The 18421-nt window shown below is 38.3% G+C and overlaps 1 protein-coding gene, 1 long non-coding RNA gene and 1 pseudogene across 2 annotated transcripts; 2 read left to right on the top strand and 1 right to left on the bottom strand.

The window, feature by feature from the left end:
- Positions 1–454: 454 nt before the first annotated feature.
- On the bottom strand, positions 455–3260 carry LOC108812905 (65-kDa microtubule-associated protein 8). Its single transcript, XM_018585299.2, has 11 exons — positions 3125–3260; positions 2813–3016; positions 2457–2714; positions 2144–2356; positions 1863–2018; positions 1625–1781; positions 1368–1519; positions 1210–1297; positions 1054–1127; positions 890–964; positions 455–821 (listed from the first exon to the last, which is right to left on the bottom strand). The coding sequence occupies exons 1-11, from the start codon at positions 3206–3208 to the stop codon at positions 597–599; spliced, it is 1686 nt and encodes a 561-aa protein (XP_018440801.1). The 5' UTR covers positions 3209–3260; the 3' UTR covers positions 455–596.
- On the top strand, positions 2821–3609 carry LOC108812921 (uncharacterized). Its single transcript, XR_001943515.2, has 2 exons — positions 2821–2932; positions 3153–3609. It is a non-coding gene; the product is annotated as an uncharacterized LOC108812921 (long non-coding RNA).
- Positions 3610–9867: 6258 nt separating this feature from the next.
- Positions 9868–11892, top strand: LOC130494672 (protein CHROMATIN REMODELING 35-like; annotated as a pseudogene).
- Positions 11893–18421: the final 6529 nt, after the last annotated feature.

Here is an 18421-nt window from a genome sequence, read left to right as displayed (position 1 = left end):
TTACACTTTAGATCAGCCCGAGTCTTAATTCATTAAAACGTTTCTACTTTTACCAGTCTAACTTGGCCAGACTTTTCTTTATGAGGAAAGGTAGGTTTTGCTTACAGAATATTTTGTAATTTACCTTAAGAAAAGTAATGAAAAGCAAAACTTATATGACGACAAGAATCTATACTATTAAAACCCAAAAGGAAATGAAAATAGTTGACAAAAAATGAAAATAAAAATGTTTCAAGTGGAAATGAAAACAAACAAGAGTTGTCTCCTAACTCCTAAGGCTAAAATATTCCGTAACTTTTAACTTTTACGTATAACCCAAACAGTCACCATGTTCAAGATCGTGTGCCTATTTTTGTAACGTTATTTAGGTATCTTAAATAATATATGCATACGTATATGAATTTTTTCTGATATATGTGCTACCTTTGATATAATATATGGTTTAATAGGCAGATAGCAAAAGAAAATATATGAATTTTTCTGGCGAAACAAATAAGATTTAAACACACATAAATGAAGTCAAGGAGACAATATAATACAACAGAAGCTCTGTTTTCATCACGGAGAAGGCTGCCAAGAAGCAAGACTGTAGGCGTCTAAGGCCATGTGTTTTTGATGATCCCTGAAGATTCTCTTCTTAAAGATGTACCAAGAGATGTGTAACTGGTATTGTTGCTGAATCCTCTTGAAAGCTTTCTGTTCAAAGGACTTGCACTACCATATCCACCATTGATACTTCGGTTGCGACTGCTACTACTTGGTCTCGCCACATAAAAGTTATCTTGCTGTGCTACAGGTTGTGGAATGATCTTCTTCTTTTCCTGCATTGTAAAATCAGTTTTTAGGTCAAGATATATAATTCATGTTCACAGATTTGTGAGAGACTAACCCGGAGCCGTTGCTTCTCCACCTCCTTTTCCTGCCTCAGATTATTGTATTCTTGTAACATTGCAACCAGAGGTTCCTGAAAAGCAGCCACAAGTGAGTATTTCTAATCGGTTTCAGAGTTTCCTATTGTTGATGATTCCATGCATAGGCATAAGGTTGTGTTACCTCATTGTACAAGAAGACCTTCTGTCTTTCTGCTTCCCAGCTCTTAGTCTTTACCAATATTGATTCCACTAATCCTGGTGTCAACATCATTTGTATTGTTTACAAAAAATGGGTCTTCTGCCTAGCGATTTCTTCTTGAACAATAGATTATAATACCTGTGATTTTGCTGACTTCTTTGCGTGCACGTTCAGCTCGCCTTAGGTTTCGATGAGCATTTCTACTTACTGAGTATCGGTTCTCATCCTGTGACATCACAAGAGTTTGTTACATGAGTTAGACTAGAGAGATGTAAAAAAATGCAAAGAGACAAAACCTGGTCATATTCTTCAAGCCAGCGCTCTTCATCTCGTGCTAACATCCACCTATCCACTTTTTCAATTATTACTTTTCTACTTGCTGCTTCCTCCTTTGCTCTCGATATCTTCTCATCCATTGCAGTAAGAAGGTCGACGTGGTCAATTTCACCTGATCAGTGTTGATTCAAACTCTCTCATGAATGAATGAATGAATATATTGAAGACAAGGCATGCAGCAGCACGTTGCAGAAAGGTTACAGTTAGAGAGACTCACCAGAGTCTACTAGGTTTATTATATCTCCCACTTCTGTTGATGGAGTCTCCATATGTGATATGTTGCATGTAGTCTCTAGTTCCTTTTGTTTCTTGAGGAAAAGTTCTTTGGTTTTGCTTGCTTTCAGTTGATCTAGCCTCTTCACTTCAGCCTCAGCCTTTTGCTCCAAAGAAAAAGGTAATTAAGTTTACATCTTCTATCATTGGTACGTATGCAACCTTTGTTATAATATACGTACCTGGTGGATTATGCTAGATGTAATGCTGCCAGGAGCACACACGTCTGATGGTTCGAATGACAGTAGTTCGATGACGTGTGCAAACTTTTGACGATCTTCATAAGATGCATCCATTAGATTCCACAGGTTTGATAACGCTCTACCAAGATGGTGAATCTATAGTATCATATATGTTCATAAAGAGTCTCTTTACTGTTTTGTGTGGTCTTAGTTATGCCCCCAAGCATGCAGATAGGCTAGAAAATGTAATGAAAAAAAACATGTATAGTTTAGCTTTTCACCTTTTCAAGGCGTTTCTGCTTTTCTTCTTCAAGAGACACAACAGTGCCATTAAGCTTTTTTAAGATATCATCACTGATGTTTTTGGATATTCCATAGAGGTCATTGAGGCTTGGATGAATCTTTGTTATGATCATAGATGCTTCTGTTTCCATGGTTGCTGATAGGTCTCGAATGGCGCATATATATATTTCAACCTTCTGCAGTCTTTCATTCTTGTTGTGACAAAAAAATAATAATATAAGTCATATATAGTTAAACCAGGCACTTTCCCAAAAGTCATTGTGTTCTCTAATTAGTATTACAGATATATACCTTCTCATCATGGAGTCTATAGAGTTCATTCTGATACTCCTCGAGTTTCTTTATAGAAAGATCGTTGTCGTCTATGGTTATATTTGTAGATGAGTCTTCATATGTCGGTCTTCCTGCTATTTCCGCTGAAATTTTCTGAATCTCCCCTTTGACAGACCTGACCTGCTTCACTCTCTCGTCTTTCCCCAGCCTCATCTCACGCAGTGCAGGTGCAATAGCATCCAGCTGCTCCCTCAACGTTCCTTCCTTTTTCTCTGGCTATTTAAAGAATTGACAACAACATAAGTTATCTGAAAAATGTTGCCATAGTCTTGATTTTGTTTAAAGCATGTTCGATTCTGAGGAATGAAGAATACCCTTCCAGGTACTGATCTTTCACCGAGGCACAGAAGAAGATGGGTGAGTTCAGCTTCAGATTCCGCCAGCTCTTGATGTAGACGAGACCTAGAAATATTGGCATGGTCAACTTTTCTACGGTAAGCCTCTACACATTCCTGCTCTATGTCGAGCAACACTTTCTCTCTCTCAAACTTATCTTCTCCAACTTCATCCCATATCATCTGTGTTACAAATCAGTGAGCATCTTTATGTCACACAATACTCTTTTTTTTGTAACTACATGAACCATTTCACTTGGAAAAAAGAAACATATAATGAAACAAACTTGCCTGTAACTCTTTGAGTAAATATCCGCAGGACATATCTAACAATGAGGAGCTTCTCATGCCTATAGGTGTCTGAAGGGAACCCATCTTCTGATGGATTGAATTCTCCAACGCTGGTGGGATTGAGGTATGAGCTAATTGTGGTATTGGTGGTGGTGCTGGTTTTGCTTTGAAGACAAGAGTGAAAGTGACACATATTCTGCTATTGAGACTTCCTGTTTAAGTGATTGCTCTTCCGCATCTCCCTCCTCTTCTCTGATTCTTCAGTTTATGTCTCTTTCTCTTTTTTATCTTTCTCAACTTATTTTTATTTATCTAATTTTGGTAAAGTTTAGAGGTCGCTTTAGTGATGCGTTTGTTTCTGCTATATGAAAAGCCAGAGAGATAGAGAGATGGTTTTGTTTATATGACAGTAACTTGATTCCTAAGCAAGCTCTGGTTGTTTCTAACCTTTTTGCTTATTAAATCCAAATCTCTGTTGATTTCTTCACCATGTGGGTTCTTGCAAATGAGATTTGCCTTTGCTTTCAATGGATTAGGTAAAATTCTTTGGTTATCGATTTCATGTGATTTTGTCTCCTTTAGTACCTTTTTTTTTTATCAAACGTCTCCTTTAGTACCAATTATAATGCTCATATGATTAATCAGTTTCCTTTATATGTCTGTTTAATAACTTGCTATCTTTCAATTTTTTAAAAAATAAATAAAAACAAACTAAATCTATATTATAAACCAAAAATGATGTCTAAACGTCCTAGATGAACCTGTCCTTGCAAATTTCTGTTGTGGAAGACCATTTTAAAATTTATATTTTTCAAGTGTTATTCGTGGACATACTAGTTTATAATGACTTGTTTTGTACGTCTCTAAATAAATTCGTAGAGTAGACCCTCAACTAACTAACTAACCAATATACTATAATACCTAAGACCTAATCAAATACTAATTGCAATCAGAACCAAATTAATCAGTTGAACCCTGGACAAATTAGGAACAATGAAACATCTAATCTTATTAAAACTGAATTACAAGTTGAAAATAACACTAAATTTTCTTCAATAATTACCTCTATATGCCACTAGAAATAATTTTAAAATAAATCTTTTAAGATATCCCTTGAAAATAGCCGATCAATTAATTATTCATTTCGTAATTTGTTTCCATATTCTGGGCTACGTATTTGAACATTACCTATGTGTTTAACACATAATTAAATGTTTTTTTCTTTTTTTGTTCACATGATTAAATGATACTCTTTTTTATTGCAGGCTAAAATGCGTAGCTCATCATGGTGGGATCAATTCTATAACCAGATTATTACTACCAAGTAATTTTTATTCATGCAAATCACTACCAAATAATGTATAAGTGTTTAAATACTATTTGAATCTGTAGTATATAACATGTTCGTAGCAAACCAGATACAATCCTTGGTTTGTATAACGATCTCCTTGATATTAGTTACTTCCATAAAATATTTTTAAATTACTACAATTAAACAAAAATACAAATATTCTACCATCGATTTACTCTTCTTCAAGCAAAATTTACAAAATCCTATAATCGATTATAGTAAATTGAGATCAGGACATCTGAAACTCAGTCGTCGCTGCTTTGTTATCAACAAAAAACAACCAACGGTTTTACTTTGTTTTAATAAAAACAAATTATTATTTAAGGATCGTTAGGTTACCTGGAGAAAAAATAAGGGCACATAGTAATTTGGGTTTAGAAATACAATTGGCCCTTCAACATCTTGGACTAATCCAAATTTAAATTTTCTATACCCAAATTTAAGTTCTTTAGAGATATGTAATCAATTTTTTTACAAAGACATGTAATCGTCTATCTTATAAATTCATACATTAATGGCTTATATTTTTAAACTTTTAAAATCCAAATGCGTTATATATTTTAAAAAGTTTGGATAGTTATTAATAGTTTGTATCATGCTAACTAAAAGTTATTTTTTTCATAATTCCATATACAAATTTATGTTTCCTAAATATATTACGCATACCTTGATTGTTATCTTTTTGGGGTTACTTTTACAATTGTTTTAATTTTTTCTATAGGAAATAATTTTCAAAATAAAAATCTATTAAAAATAAATTCAAATCAAAGATTTTAGAGTTTTTATTTAATAAAACCCAAAAATCTACACTAAATGCTCTAATATATACAGTTTATGTTAAGTTTACCAAGTATAAAAAATACAATACAATAACAATAAAACTTCATAGTTTAAAAATGTACACTTAAAAAAGTATAGATACAACAATATTATAGCTCGATAACATATGAACCAATATCGTAAATGTTTTTACAATTACCAAAAACATGTGATGAAATAAAGTATACACCCGCACGGGTGTACGGGTCCAAAATCTAGTCTATCTTATTAAAGTTGAAGTATCCATTAGAAGTGTTTGGATACATGCATAACTATTTTAAATAGAGATTGTTTGGACATAAGAACAGCAGTTAAAAATTAACAATGTTGACAATCCATTAAAAACTAATCGAGGCCCAATCTATCTTATTTTAAGGTCGTCAAATTTGAACTACAAAAACCCATAAATATAATCGAATGTAGTAATAGCTATAAGAATACATAAAATTTTATTATAACTATATTTTTATAATAATTAAATTAAATAATGATTTTTAAAATATATATAACCCGTAGGTAACCACAAAATTAAGTGGAGCGGCTGTGGGTATAAAATTATTTGTCTGCGGGTTGTGCGGATCATATTTTTTAATCAAAACAAAATTGAAAATGCGCCAACCGGCGAGTTTGACCTATAACCCCGCCTTAACCGTGCGTATACTAGATCAATTTTTAAATTGCTATTATTTAATAAAATATATTTTGATTACAATTTATAAAAAAAATAAGATTACAAAAAAAAGAATATAATCATAAATAAAAATCAAAAATCAAAAATTAAATTTAAAACAAAAAATATACCCGCCTTTTTAAGGACGGGTCAAAATCTAGTACGATTTACAAGAGAACCTTTGAAGGACTAAACGATGAAGTCTAATCCAGACAGAGTGACCGACATCCATTTCCTTCTAATAGTGATAGCCCATTTAAGAGTAGCACATTTCAGAATCCGGCCAGGCAAAACAATTTAAATTCTGATGATGAGATCCGGATGAGGCGAAGACGGACAAACGACGTCATGGAACCGCCAACAGAAAGCTAGACGAAGATCAGATCTCGATCAAATCAAAGGTAGATGACAAAGAGTGACAAAACATGACTCTGGATATATATACCACCGCACACACGGGAAGGCGAGCAAGCAGAAGATCGAACCGAAGACAAGTCAAAGAGAAGTCAAGATCAGCATACAACATTACAATAAGGATGCAACTAAAAGCGAAACTGAGAGATTAGTATCAACAGATCACTGACATGCAACAAAAGGATCAACAACCGCTCTCAATCACCTCGTATAGGACCCAACGAGATTAAGATATAAGTATCCAACTGTTGAGTAGAGAAAAATGAGATGAAGATCTATCCAAAACACTGAGAAGAAACTGAACCAGACTCTGCGCCAACCAGAGCCGGTTAAACAAATTCGATCTGTTAAGCGTTTAGATCTTTACTTTTTTTGTTCTAAATTAAACATTTTTAAAGATACAAGTCATTGACTAACGATGATTCAATAACATTTGAATGATCGACGATCATAAACTTCTGTTACATAATCATTTACTCTTTCAGAAACACAATACTTCTGTTTTCTTTGTTTTCTTTCTTTGTTTTTTTTTTCTCAAACAGCACTTGGCATCAAATCTTATTTTTTTCATAAAATGAACACAAACGTGAGACTCACAGGTATAGTTAGTCTGATCAGATCCAACTTTCTTTATGTCTCTCTCTCTCCTTGTTCTCTAGCTTTACTTTTTTGAAGCACGAGAATGGTCTGACTTAGGGAGACGCATTCCTGAGAATTCACGAAAGTGTTAGTGTTACAAACATGAATTAATCCGGTCAGTAAAGCTATGAAATTAGAAAAATGATATTCACAGTCCAATTGTAACATCCCTATCCCGGGCCTAATTTTGTTTTAAGGAGAACGGGCTTCTATGTGGCCCGATGGACTAAAAACCTAGGTCTCCACCCCTCTCCCTTATAAAAAGGAGCTGCAGCCTCTCCGTTTTGTCTCATCACACACTTGAAGCGAAGCTCTGCAGAGATTCCCGGAGACTGGAAGCCCTAGCCGTCAAGCCTTCTCTCCTGCGATGCCGTCTCTTCTCTTCTCTCTCCCCTTCCGCGATCTCTCTTTCCTCTCTACCCTCGGCGTCCTCTCTCTTTATCGTCGGGGTGGTGGTGGTGGTGGTGGTGTTAGCCGTGTGGTGTGGTGGTGTCTGGATCTGATCTCGTTTCCCTTGTCTCTTATTCCAGATCCAGATCCATGGCCTAGGTGTGATTTTGTGAGACACTTATAGTACGATCCAGGGGATTCTAGACTGCGAGTCATGGCTCTTTGGATAGATCTCGTTTCAAGGAATCTGTATCAGCAAACGGAATCGAGATCGGAGTTGTACAGCAACAGTTGTAGACGTTGCTTCTTGGCCAAGAATAAGCTTAAGCTGTAGCGATGCAGATACAGTTCCGATCAGTTTCAGCGTATAGACCAAACGGCCGACCTAAACGAAAGCTTACAATCTGGAAATTGGTAATCTGCGTTCGTGACCAGTCTAGGTGTGAGGCCATTTTGGTTAATCAAATGGTATCCGATCGGAGTAAAATTGGTGTCTATGGACAGAGGACATTTAGTACTACCTTCTGACCGGACGGATTGAGAAGTTAACGAGTTGCTGTTTTAGAGCCGTCAAGATCCATTCTGTGTTTCTCAGATTTCTTCAGAACCCGTGGCAAAGGTGAGGTGTCTTGAACCCATCTTGCTCCCTTGATCTTTACATTGCTTATGTTGGATCTAGGATTGATTAGATCTTGTGTGAAAGTTAGGGTGTTAGTTCATGATGAAAACTAGGATGCTAGATGAGTGATCATGTTGCATAAGAACGCTCACACTGTTAAATGGGACTTAATGGACTGCCTTGTGTTGATGTGGTTATTATTGATGTGGATGTTTATGTGATCGATCTTGTGTCCCATGTCTTGATGTGTGATTGAAAGCTAGGTGGATAGAAAGAAGTGAATATCTTAGTGATTGATGCATGTGAAGTATATCACAAGTGGTATCTAGGATATTAGAGCTATAAGTGATAAGTGATTGAGATATGAATGTTATTGAGATGTCTTTTGGTATCAATGCCATGTGAAGTAAAGTGTTTGAAAAAGAGTCCAAGTGTTAAGAGTATGAGAAGTGTTATGTGTGATCTTGATTATGAGTCTAAGTGAAAGTGAAAGTGAAAGTGAAAGTGAGAGTGAAAGTGAAAGTGGAAGTATGAGAATGAGTAAAGTGAAAGAGATTGAGTAAAGTGAAAGTGGTTAAGAACGAGGATGAGAAATGAGTATGAGTATGAGAATGTGAAAGTGGAAGTGTCAATGAACTTGTTTGTAGTCCTGTCTGGACCACCGAGAACGGGTGGGCGTCTAGAGTCTAGGATGTGATGTGACCCGTGGGACAGTAGCCTAACACGAGGTACCCACGGGAAGTGAAGAGATGAGCCTACCGCGAGATGCGGGATATAAAATGATGTAAGTGGCGCCTAGGATCGAGTCAATGCCGAGTCGTGGCATAAGTATGGCTATTACGACCGGGTGGCGGACAGAGCCAATGGGCCAACGAACTGCAACTCGGATAGTCATTTAGGAAGCTGGAGAGGGGGACGGTTTTCCCGAGAGAGGGCGCCCCTTCCAGGATAGGCCGGCACGAGGTGGGACGTCCGTAAACGGCTATAGGTCCATACGTCTAGGTTGCTTGGTGTCGAGTCAGCTTATTTGTTGAAGTCTAGTTCTTTGAGTGAAGTGTAGTTGAGTATGTGTTCTTTGAGTTGATTGTTTATTAGGTTGTTAGAAATGGTGTTGTTATGAGATATCTTTTGTTGCATTGTTTGATTGTAGTGACTTGTCAGTTCTAGCTCCCGCATAGAGTAATGTTGAGTGTCTTGCGGGCAAGCTGGACTAGAGCCACTTCACTGAGTAATTCAATTGCTCACCCCTCCCATTTCCATTTCCCTATGCGCAGGACTGTAAGTAGAAGTAAATGGATACGGGTGGATTGGAATTTCAAAGAAAGCAATGCGTCCGTCGACTCTTGGGACCAGTAACGGACACGGCGGGTTGCCTTAAAGGGTATACGCGTGTCCATAACTCCCTTTCGATAACTCCGGTCGGACGCCGGGGGACAGGGATGTTACAATTGGTATCAGAGCGGGGGTTAAGATCCCTTAGTGTTATTCTAAGGGGTCGGCATTTCCAAAGTTTTCAAAACCTTGTTTCAAAAGAAAAGAGTTTGTGAAAGTTTTATACTTTAGAAAGTTGTGTAACGTTTTCAAAAACCACCCATTAAATCCATGCTTCTATTATGGTTCTTATCGGGTCTTTACTTGCATGATGTCTTCGCCAGCCAGTGGTGACCATGGCGACAGCCGTGATCGTAGTGGACCAGAAAAGCCGGGCCAGTTCGACATCCGGACTCCACGCATCGTAGCGGGAAGAGTGGTACCTAGGTGGGGGCTTTCATTGCCAACGTTCGAGCGCCGGACTGCGCAGTGTGAATGGGTGGAGGATCTGATGTGTGAGGATATTCGGTATGCTCGAGCATCGGCCAAGTATCAGTCGGAGGAAATTTCAGGTAAGCGAGGACGGGGTCGGCCAAGGAAAGAAAAACCAGTGTCAGATATGGAGTGGGTTCTTGAGCCGCTTGTTGAGGAGCTTTCCAAGAAGAAGCGGAGACGTCCGCGCAAGTTCTCAGCCCCGAAGAGAGACGCCTCCGAAGAAAGTCAGGAACTCATCGAAAGTCACCGACTTTTCTCAACCCTTGCCGTCAGCCACATGCTCGAGGCTCTAGACGGTGGTAAGTTCGGGAGCGTTACTAAAGAGTTGGAAGAGGTGGCTAACCTGAGGATGGGGCTAGTGAAGCGCTGCATCTGGTTGTATCCGTCGCTTGCCCATACTGTGTTTGGAGCAGGAGCAGCAGCAGCAGGGGGTGGTCAACGAGAGCTTATGAGTTTGGAGAATCAGCTGGCTTTGGATTGTGTGATTGACTTGGATGATGATGATGGTTCGAAGGGGGCTCTCTGTATGATTCCTCCCCACTGGGATTGTTATTCTTGATTCTGACGATGATGATGAAGATGGTGTTGAGAAGCCTAAGTATCCGTTTCAGTCGAGTCTGGTGCAGCATCAGAAGAGTCAAGGTGATGTGGTGTCGGTGACGCCGCAGTTCGTTTTTGAGGAGGTTGTTTGGGGAAGGGAAAGGAGATGTCTTGTGCCATTACTGCATTGGTGGAGGGACGAAGTAGCAGAGGCAACCGCCTTGCTATAGGAAACGGTATGGTCATTGACGGAGGTGTCTGCGTGGGACAAACGGGGAGAGAAAAGGCCCTTGCCATTGGAAATGGTGTGGTCGCCGATAAGAGTGTCTATGTGGGCATTGAGGATAATGAACGTGGTCATGAGTCTGAAGCAGCAGATGAGGATCTTGGTAATATCTGGAATGAAATGGCCGTGTCGATGGTGTGTTCCAAGGATGCAGAGACTTCACGCATTGAATCGAAGACCGGTGAAGTGGAAGACTGTGAGCACTCCTTCATACTAAAGGACGACGTGGGTTATGTTTGCCGTGTCTGCGGAGTTATTGACAAAAGCATCTTAGACATTATTGATGTGAACTTCAGTAAAGCGAGAAAAAGCACGAGGACATATGCTTCTGAATCTCGGGTTAAAAAGTTAGGCGATTCAGAGTTTGAGATTAAGTTATCTGAAGAAGGACTGATGATAGGTGGATTTTCTGCTCATCCAACGCATGCTAGCAAGCCGAAGCCTCATCAAACCGAAGGGGTCCAGTTCCTACTCAGCAACTTAGTAATAGATGAGCCGGGTGGCGGCATCATGGCTCATGCGCCGGGTTATGGAAAAACCTTCATGATCATCCGTTTCATGCAGAGCTTCCTTGCAAAGTATCCTCAGGCTAAGTAACTGGTTGTGCTTCCAAAGGGAATTTTTGTCTACCTGGAAAAGAGAGTTTGTGAGATGGCAGGTCGTAGACACTCCACTGCTTGACTTCTACAGTGCTAAAGCAGAAAAAAACCGTGCCCAACCGCTATCCATTTTGGAACCGTGGATAGAGAAGATGAGCATCTTGTTTCTGGGCTACAAGCAGTTTTCAACCATTGCCTTGGCGGCACCAGCACCGACATCACCAATCGAGCCGAGTAAGGATGGTAATAGCGCCCCAGTTAATGTTATGAAACCGCTATCTGGCAAAGGACGAGTGGGGGTCATACGAAGTCGGAATGTTGACACGGGAGTCTCGACACGCGAGATCGAAGACGAAATGGCGGGTGTTCGGAAAAAGGGTTATGCATGATCGAAGTGGGGGAGAACTAAGAACAAGGCGAAGAAGACCTATGAAAACTCGAAGGCAGTAGTATCGCCTGAAGTGACCTGAGAGTAGTATATGCTGCAGTGAGGTGGTACCAAGGGCTATCAGGGATTGCAGGAACCATCAGAAGTTTTGGTGCTCCGTGCACCGCTTGAGTAAGGAATGTTAAGAAATGGGAGTTTCACAGGCGGAATTCGGGGACGAATTCCATTTAAGTGGGGGAGAGTTGTAACATCCCTATCCCGGGCCTAATTTTGTTTTAAGGAGAACGGGCTTCTATGTGGCCCGATGGACTAAAAACCTAGGTCTCCACCCCTCTCCCTTATAAAAAGGAGCTGCAGCCTCTCCGTTTTGTCTCATCACACACTTGAAGCGAAGCTCTGCAGAGATTCCCGGAGACTGGAAGCCCTAGCCGTCAAGCCTTCTCTCCTGCGATGCCGTCTCTTCTCTTCTCTCTCCCCTTCCGCGATCTCTCTTTCCTCTCTACCCTCGGCGTCCTCTCTCTTTATCGTCGGGGTGGTGGTGGTGGTGGTGGTGTTAGCCGTGTGGTGTGGTGGTGTCTGGATCTGATCTCGTTTCCCTTGTCTCTTATTCCAGATCCAGATCCATGGCCTAGGTGTGATTTTGTGAGACACTTATAGTACGATCCAGGGGATTCTAGACTGCGAGTCATGGCTCTTTGGATAGATCTCGTTTCAAGGAATCTGTATCAGCAAACGGAATCGAGATCGGAGTTGTACAGCAACAGTTGTAGACGTTGCTTCTTGGCCAAGAATAAGCTTAAGCTGTAGCGATGCAGATACAGTTCCGATCAGTTTCAGCGTATAGACCAAACGGCCGACCTAAACGAAAGCTTACAATCTGGAAATTGGTAATCTGCGTTCGTGACCAGTCTAGGTGTGAGGCCATTTTGGTTAATCAAATGGTATCCGATCGGAGTAAAATTGGTGTCTATGGACAGAGGACATTTAGTACTACCTTCTGACCGGACGGATTGAGAAGTTAACGAGTTGCTGTTTTAGAGCCGTCAAGATCCATTCTGTGTTTCTCAGATTTCTTCAGAACCCGTGGCAAAGGTGAGGTGTCTTGAACCCATCTTGCTCCCTTGATCTTTACATTGCTTATGTTGGATCTAGGATTGATTAGATCTTGTGTGAAAGTTAGGGTGTTAGTTCATGATGAAAACTAGGATGCTAGATGAGTGATCATGTTGCATAAGAACGCTCACACTGTTAAATGGGACTTAATGGACTGCCTTGTGTTGATGTGGTTATTATTGATGTGGATGTTTATGTGATCGATCTTGTGTCCCATGTCTTGATGTGTGATTGAAAGCTAGGTGGATAGAAAGAAGTGAATATCTTAGTGATTGATGCATGTGAAGTATATCACAAGTGGTATCTAGGATATTAGAGCTATAAGTGATAAGTGATTGAGATATGAATGTTATTGAGATGTCTTTTGGTATCAATGCCATGTGAAGTAAAGTGTTTGAAAAGAGTCCAAGTGTTAAGAGTATGAGAAGTGTTATGTGTGATCTTGATTATGAGTCTAAGTGAAAGTGAAAGTGAAAGTGAAAGTGAGAGTGAAAGTGAAAGTGGAAGTATGAGAATGAGTAAAGTGAAAGAGATTGAGTAAAGTGAAAGTGGTTAAGAACGAGGATGAGAAATGAGTATGAGTATGAGAATGTGAAAGTGGAAGTGTCAATGAACTTGTTTGTAGTCCTGTCTGGACCACCGAGAACGGGTGGGCGTCTAGAGTCTAGGATGTGATGTGACCCGTGGGACAGTAGCCTAACACGAGGTACCCACGGGAAGTGAAGAGATGAGCCTACCGCGAGATGCGGGATATAAAATGATGTAAGTGGCGCCTAGGATCGAGTCAATGCCGAGTCGTGGCATAAGTATGGCTATTACGACCGGGTGGCGGACAGAGCCAATGGGCCAACGAGCTGCAACTCGGATAGTCATTTAGGAAGCTGGAGAGGGGGACGGTTTTCCCGAGAGAGGGCGCCCCTTCCAGGATAGGCCGGCACGAGGTGGGACGTCCGTAAACGGCTATAGGTCCATACGTCTAGGTTGCTTGGTGTCGAGTCAGCTTATTTGTTGAAGTCTAGTTCTTTGAGTGAAGTGTAGTTGAGTATGTGTTCTTTGAGTTGATTGTTTATTAGGTTGTTAGAAATGGTGTTGTTATGAGATATCTTTTGTTGCATTGTTTGATTGTAGTGACTTGTCAGTTCTAGCTCCCGCATAGAGTAATGTTGAGTGTCTTGCGGGCAAGCTGGACTAGAGCCACTTCACTGAGTAATTCAATTGCTCACCCCTCCCATTTCCATTTCCCTATGCGCAAGACTGTAAGTAGAAGTAAATGGATACGGGTGGATTGGAATTTCAAAGAAAGCAATGCGTCCGTCGACTCTTGGGACCAGTAACGGACACGGCGGGTTGCCTTAAAGGGTATACGCGTGTCCATAACTCCCTTTCGATAACTCCGGTCGGACGCCGGGGGACAGGGATGTTACACCAATGACTCACTCCAATCTGACTATAACTGAAATTCGATAAAACCTATCTTTTTTTTTTTTTAACACGGATAAAAACTATCTAATTTTCTTATTTCCGTTCCAGAACACCATAAAAAACTTATGTTTGACAAAAAAAAACTTATGTAATACAGTATTCTTTTGTTTCACAAATAGTATCATTTCATATTTTCACACAAATTTTTTTATTATTATTATCCACTATTAATACACTAACAAATTTTTCCCTTTCCAAATAATACATTAGAATAATGGGTTTAAATTGAAATATTATTTACAAACTTGTATTAAAAATTTAAAGTGATATTCTATATAAACAAAATTTAAAATAACAATAAAGATGATTGGTTGGGACTTACCAATCATTTTGTAGCTTTATTTTTAGTAGTTTTTTTTTAACGACTTCATTGAATCAAAAGAACACCAAAAAGTTTGTTACAGCAAAGGATCGCAAAGATCACTACTAGCTCAATTTAAAAAAGATCTATGAGCATGAAGGGAAATCTGCTTGAATCAAACGATGGAGCCAGGCTGGTCCTCCTAATGCTAAGTACGACTGAAGTCGACCATCACGGAGCACACTTTTAGCAATCTCTCTCACCACCTTATTAGATAACCTTGACTCTGTTTCAAAAGCAACTGATGCAAAAGAAGCATATAATGTATGAATCTTCTGCAATGAAGCTCTAAACCGAGGCCATTTAGTAGGATTCATCACAGCTTCAACTAGTACATGGGAATCAGAACCCACCACAACTTTGTCATAAGCTAAATCCTTTAAACTTTGCAAAGTCCATTCCAAATACCTGAGCTCCGCCGTGAGCCTATTGGGCGAGAACGTGATTGCATCTCGAGCATGATGAAGAATGTTTCCTGTGTGATCTCTTGTAATGAAAGCTACACCACTATGAAGCTTTGCATTCCTCCAATTTGCATGGATGTTACATTTGCGCACTCCTACTAATGGCGGTTCCCACTTCTTAGCCTCTTCACATAGTCCTTGACTCTCCCCCATAGTTCGCTGCTCCAGATTAAGCTCGTGCCAGAGACGGGCTTCTTCTATAGCTTGCTGAAGTTGCGATATCATTGGAACCTGCGTATCAGCATATAAAATGCTATTCCTGTTCTTCCAAATAGTCCATAATAGCCAAGGAATTGCTCGTCTTTGCATTGCTGGAAGCGACTCATCCGACATCTGATGGAACGACGCAGCCATTAACTCAATCAGATTACGACTGGATAGATGTAAGAGAGGAGGTAGGCATGCAGTTTCCCATGCATCTTGAGCAGTAACACATTCGAACAAAACGTGTTATATCGATTCGCTCCCCTGCCGGCACAGCTTACAACAAGGATCAACCTGCAATCCTCTTGTGTTCAAGCGTTCGGCAACAGCTAAAGCTCCTGAGGCTGCTCTCCAGAGAAAGCTGCGTATTTCCGGTAAGGTGGGAAGTTGCCATATCATCTTCTTCAGATCGAGTAACCCAGGAGTATTCATGCTTAGATGACGAGCTTGAGTTTCTTTCACTTGCATTGCTACCCGATACCCACTCTTAACAGTATAAGCTCCATGATCTGTATAAGCCCAAATCTCTTTATCAGGAACTGTTCCTACTGGCATCTGCAGAATTCTGGTCACTTCATTCACAGGGAACAGCCTATTCAAGGCCTCTACATTCCAGTGACCTCCTTCCTGAATCAAATCGCAAACTCTCAGATTGACATCAATCATGGTTTCTTTGTTGACTGACCTGCGAGGACAATCATCAAGTATCCATTTGTATGCCCATACATACGTATCCCTGCCATTGCCAATCGATCTGATCAAGCCTTTGCACAAAAGTTCCTTCCCAAAGAGTATACTACGCCAAGCATACGAAGGACGATACCCCTTGCCACAATCAATAAAGTCCTTATTAGCATAGTAGCGTCCTTTGTAGAGACGTGCAATGAGACTGTTCGGGTCGTTAAGTAACCTCCAAGCTTGCTTAGCAAGCAAAGCTTGATTGAAATCTTCAATGTCTTTAAACCCCAACCCTCTATTCTCTTTGGACATGCAGATTTTATCCCAAGAAAGCCAATGAATCTTCCTCTTTTCATCACACTCATCCCACCAGAAGCTAGCCATAGCACTCATATAATCTTCTTACAATGATGCTTTGTTAATCGAAAACACGACATCGCATAGACAGGAAGCACCATAGCCACATACTTAAGAAGAACATCTTTTCCACCAAGAGAAAGCTTCTTGGCAAACCACCCTTTCAGTCTCTTACCCAACTTCTCACCTATAAATGCAAGTAGTCTATCCTTAGTAGTTAAAACCTACATCAAGTTTATATATTTTCTACCAACCGTACTTTAGCTTTATTTTTAAAGTTACAGCGAAAAAATTAAAGCAAAAATTTTAATGTATTTTAGGTAAAAAACTTAAAAGCTTTCTTTTATCGGCTGTAAAATCTGTAAAATAAAAAAGTATCTATAATATGAAATAAATTAGATAATCATAATTAAAAATATATAAATATTTAATTTAATTTTAGGTTTTTTTTAAATTATTGAAATATTTTAAGTAACGTAATTATTATTTACATATCACATTTTAAATAACAGTAAACTTTGATAATTTATAAAAATATTAATATAAATTATTTAATTGATAAAAATAATTATTTTACATATTTCACATATTCTATTTCAAAATATTCACAGCCTATAATTTACAGCTACAGCAAATTTAATTATAAAAAAAAAACTTTACAAAAAAATCCACAGTAATAATTTTACAGTTAGAACCAATTTATCTACAACCAAATTTTTATAGCTAAAATTTTAAAACTATAGTCAAACCAATCATCACCAATCTTTATGAAACAGATGGATATTAGCAAAATAAATTGATTCTCAACAATACAAATGAGTGATTTAGAGAAAAAAAAAAGCACAATAGGAATGGATGAAATGAATAAGGAAACGACTATAATAGCTTTTAAGTTTGAATATTATTTTGGAATATATGCCAAAATTCAAAAAAAACAAGTTAGAGCATTTAAAAAGGAATAATTTGAAAATAGCGAACATGGTTGGCAACAAATAATTTGTAAATAAATATGAGAAGAAATTAATAAAGGTGATTTCAAGAATATTAATGAAGAGGTATTATTGTAATTAAGGATCTTTAATATAGATCTAAATAGCCGACATATGCATGTATTGTCAGCGCGTGTCGGCCGTCGAAGTCGGCAACCCCCTCAACCTCTCCCTCCAATATTATTCAAACATCTGTTTTATTCTTTATACTATTTGATTTAAGTAACATTAACCATATCGAACTGTGATTAATTAATTAGCCAACTCTTTTATTAGTTAGAACAATAACCGTATTTCATAAATATTGTACGGATTTCTGTAGATTTATAAATACTGACTCTCGTAAACTCAGCCCAGCCCTACTTTTGAGGATATTTCATTGTTGGATAGGGATGAGATTCAGATATCCATTCAAGTTTAGTTTAGATTTATTCAGATTTTAGATTTTTGGAGTCAAATATTTTAATTTTATTGAGATAATTTAAAATTTTGATTGAGATTCAGTTCAGATCTTTACGAATTCAGTTCATATAACCTATTTAAATAATTTTAAAATTTTAAAATTTATTATATATTTTAAATATCTCATAACATAGAGAAAAAATAAAATATTATATATAAATTTGAATAATATTTTTCAAAATATCTAAATTTGACATATAAATTGATTTGGTTTGAATATTTGGATATATAATCAATAGATATTTTAAATATTTTGGTGTTTTAAGTATACTTTAGTTATTGTAGATATTTGCTTTTAACTATTTATATATATTTGCAAGTATTTTGGATAATTTAAAAGTATTTTATATATTTTGGTTGTTTTTAATATACACTAAAACTAAAAATAGTTAATATATTTTGATATATAAATCTCTTTCGGATACATTAGAGTATTCGAAATATTTCGGTTCGAGTTTGGTTCTGTTTCGTTTCCGTAAATACCAAAATTTTAAATTCATTTAAATAGTTAAGGTTTGGTTCTTCGGATCAAATTTTTTGTCGAGGTCCTAGTACTATTGGACGTGGTATAAGTCCGTTTTCTTGAAATAAAGTGTGATTAATTACAATATGAGTGTCGGTGAAAAATGGAGCTCTTGTTGGGTTGACAATACTGTAGTTTGACCG

This window comes from Raphanus sativus, chromosome 1 (assembly GCF_000801105.2).
Source record: "Raphanus sativus cultivar WK10039 chromosome 1, ASM80110v3, whole genome shotgun sequence".
Taxonomy (NCBI): domain Eukaryota; kingdom Viridiplantae; phylum Streptophyta; class Magnoliopsida; order Brassicales; family Brassicaceae; genus Raphanus; species Raphanus sativus.
This window is presented reverse-complemented; position numbering and strand designations above follow the sequence as displayed.

What these genes read in the sequence shown, in the direction of transcription:
- LOC108812905 (XM_018585299.2), bottom strand. Translation starts at nt 3,208, where the DNA reads ATGGGTTCCCTTCAGACACCTATAGGCATGAGAAGCTCCTCATTGTTA. An exon ending in ATTTACTCAAAGAGTTACAG is followed by an intron (nt 3,017 to 3,124) that starts GCAAGTTTGTTT and finishes TTTGTAACACAG; the next exon opens with ATGATATGGGATGAAGTTGG. An exon ending in AAAGATCAGTACCTGGAAGG is followed by an intron (nt 2,715 to 2,812) that starts GTATTCTTCATT and finishes TTCTTTAAATAG; the next exon opens with CCAGAGAAAAAGGAAGGAAC.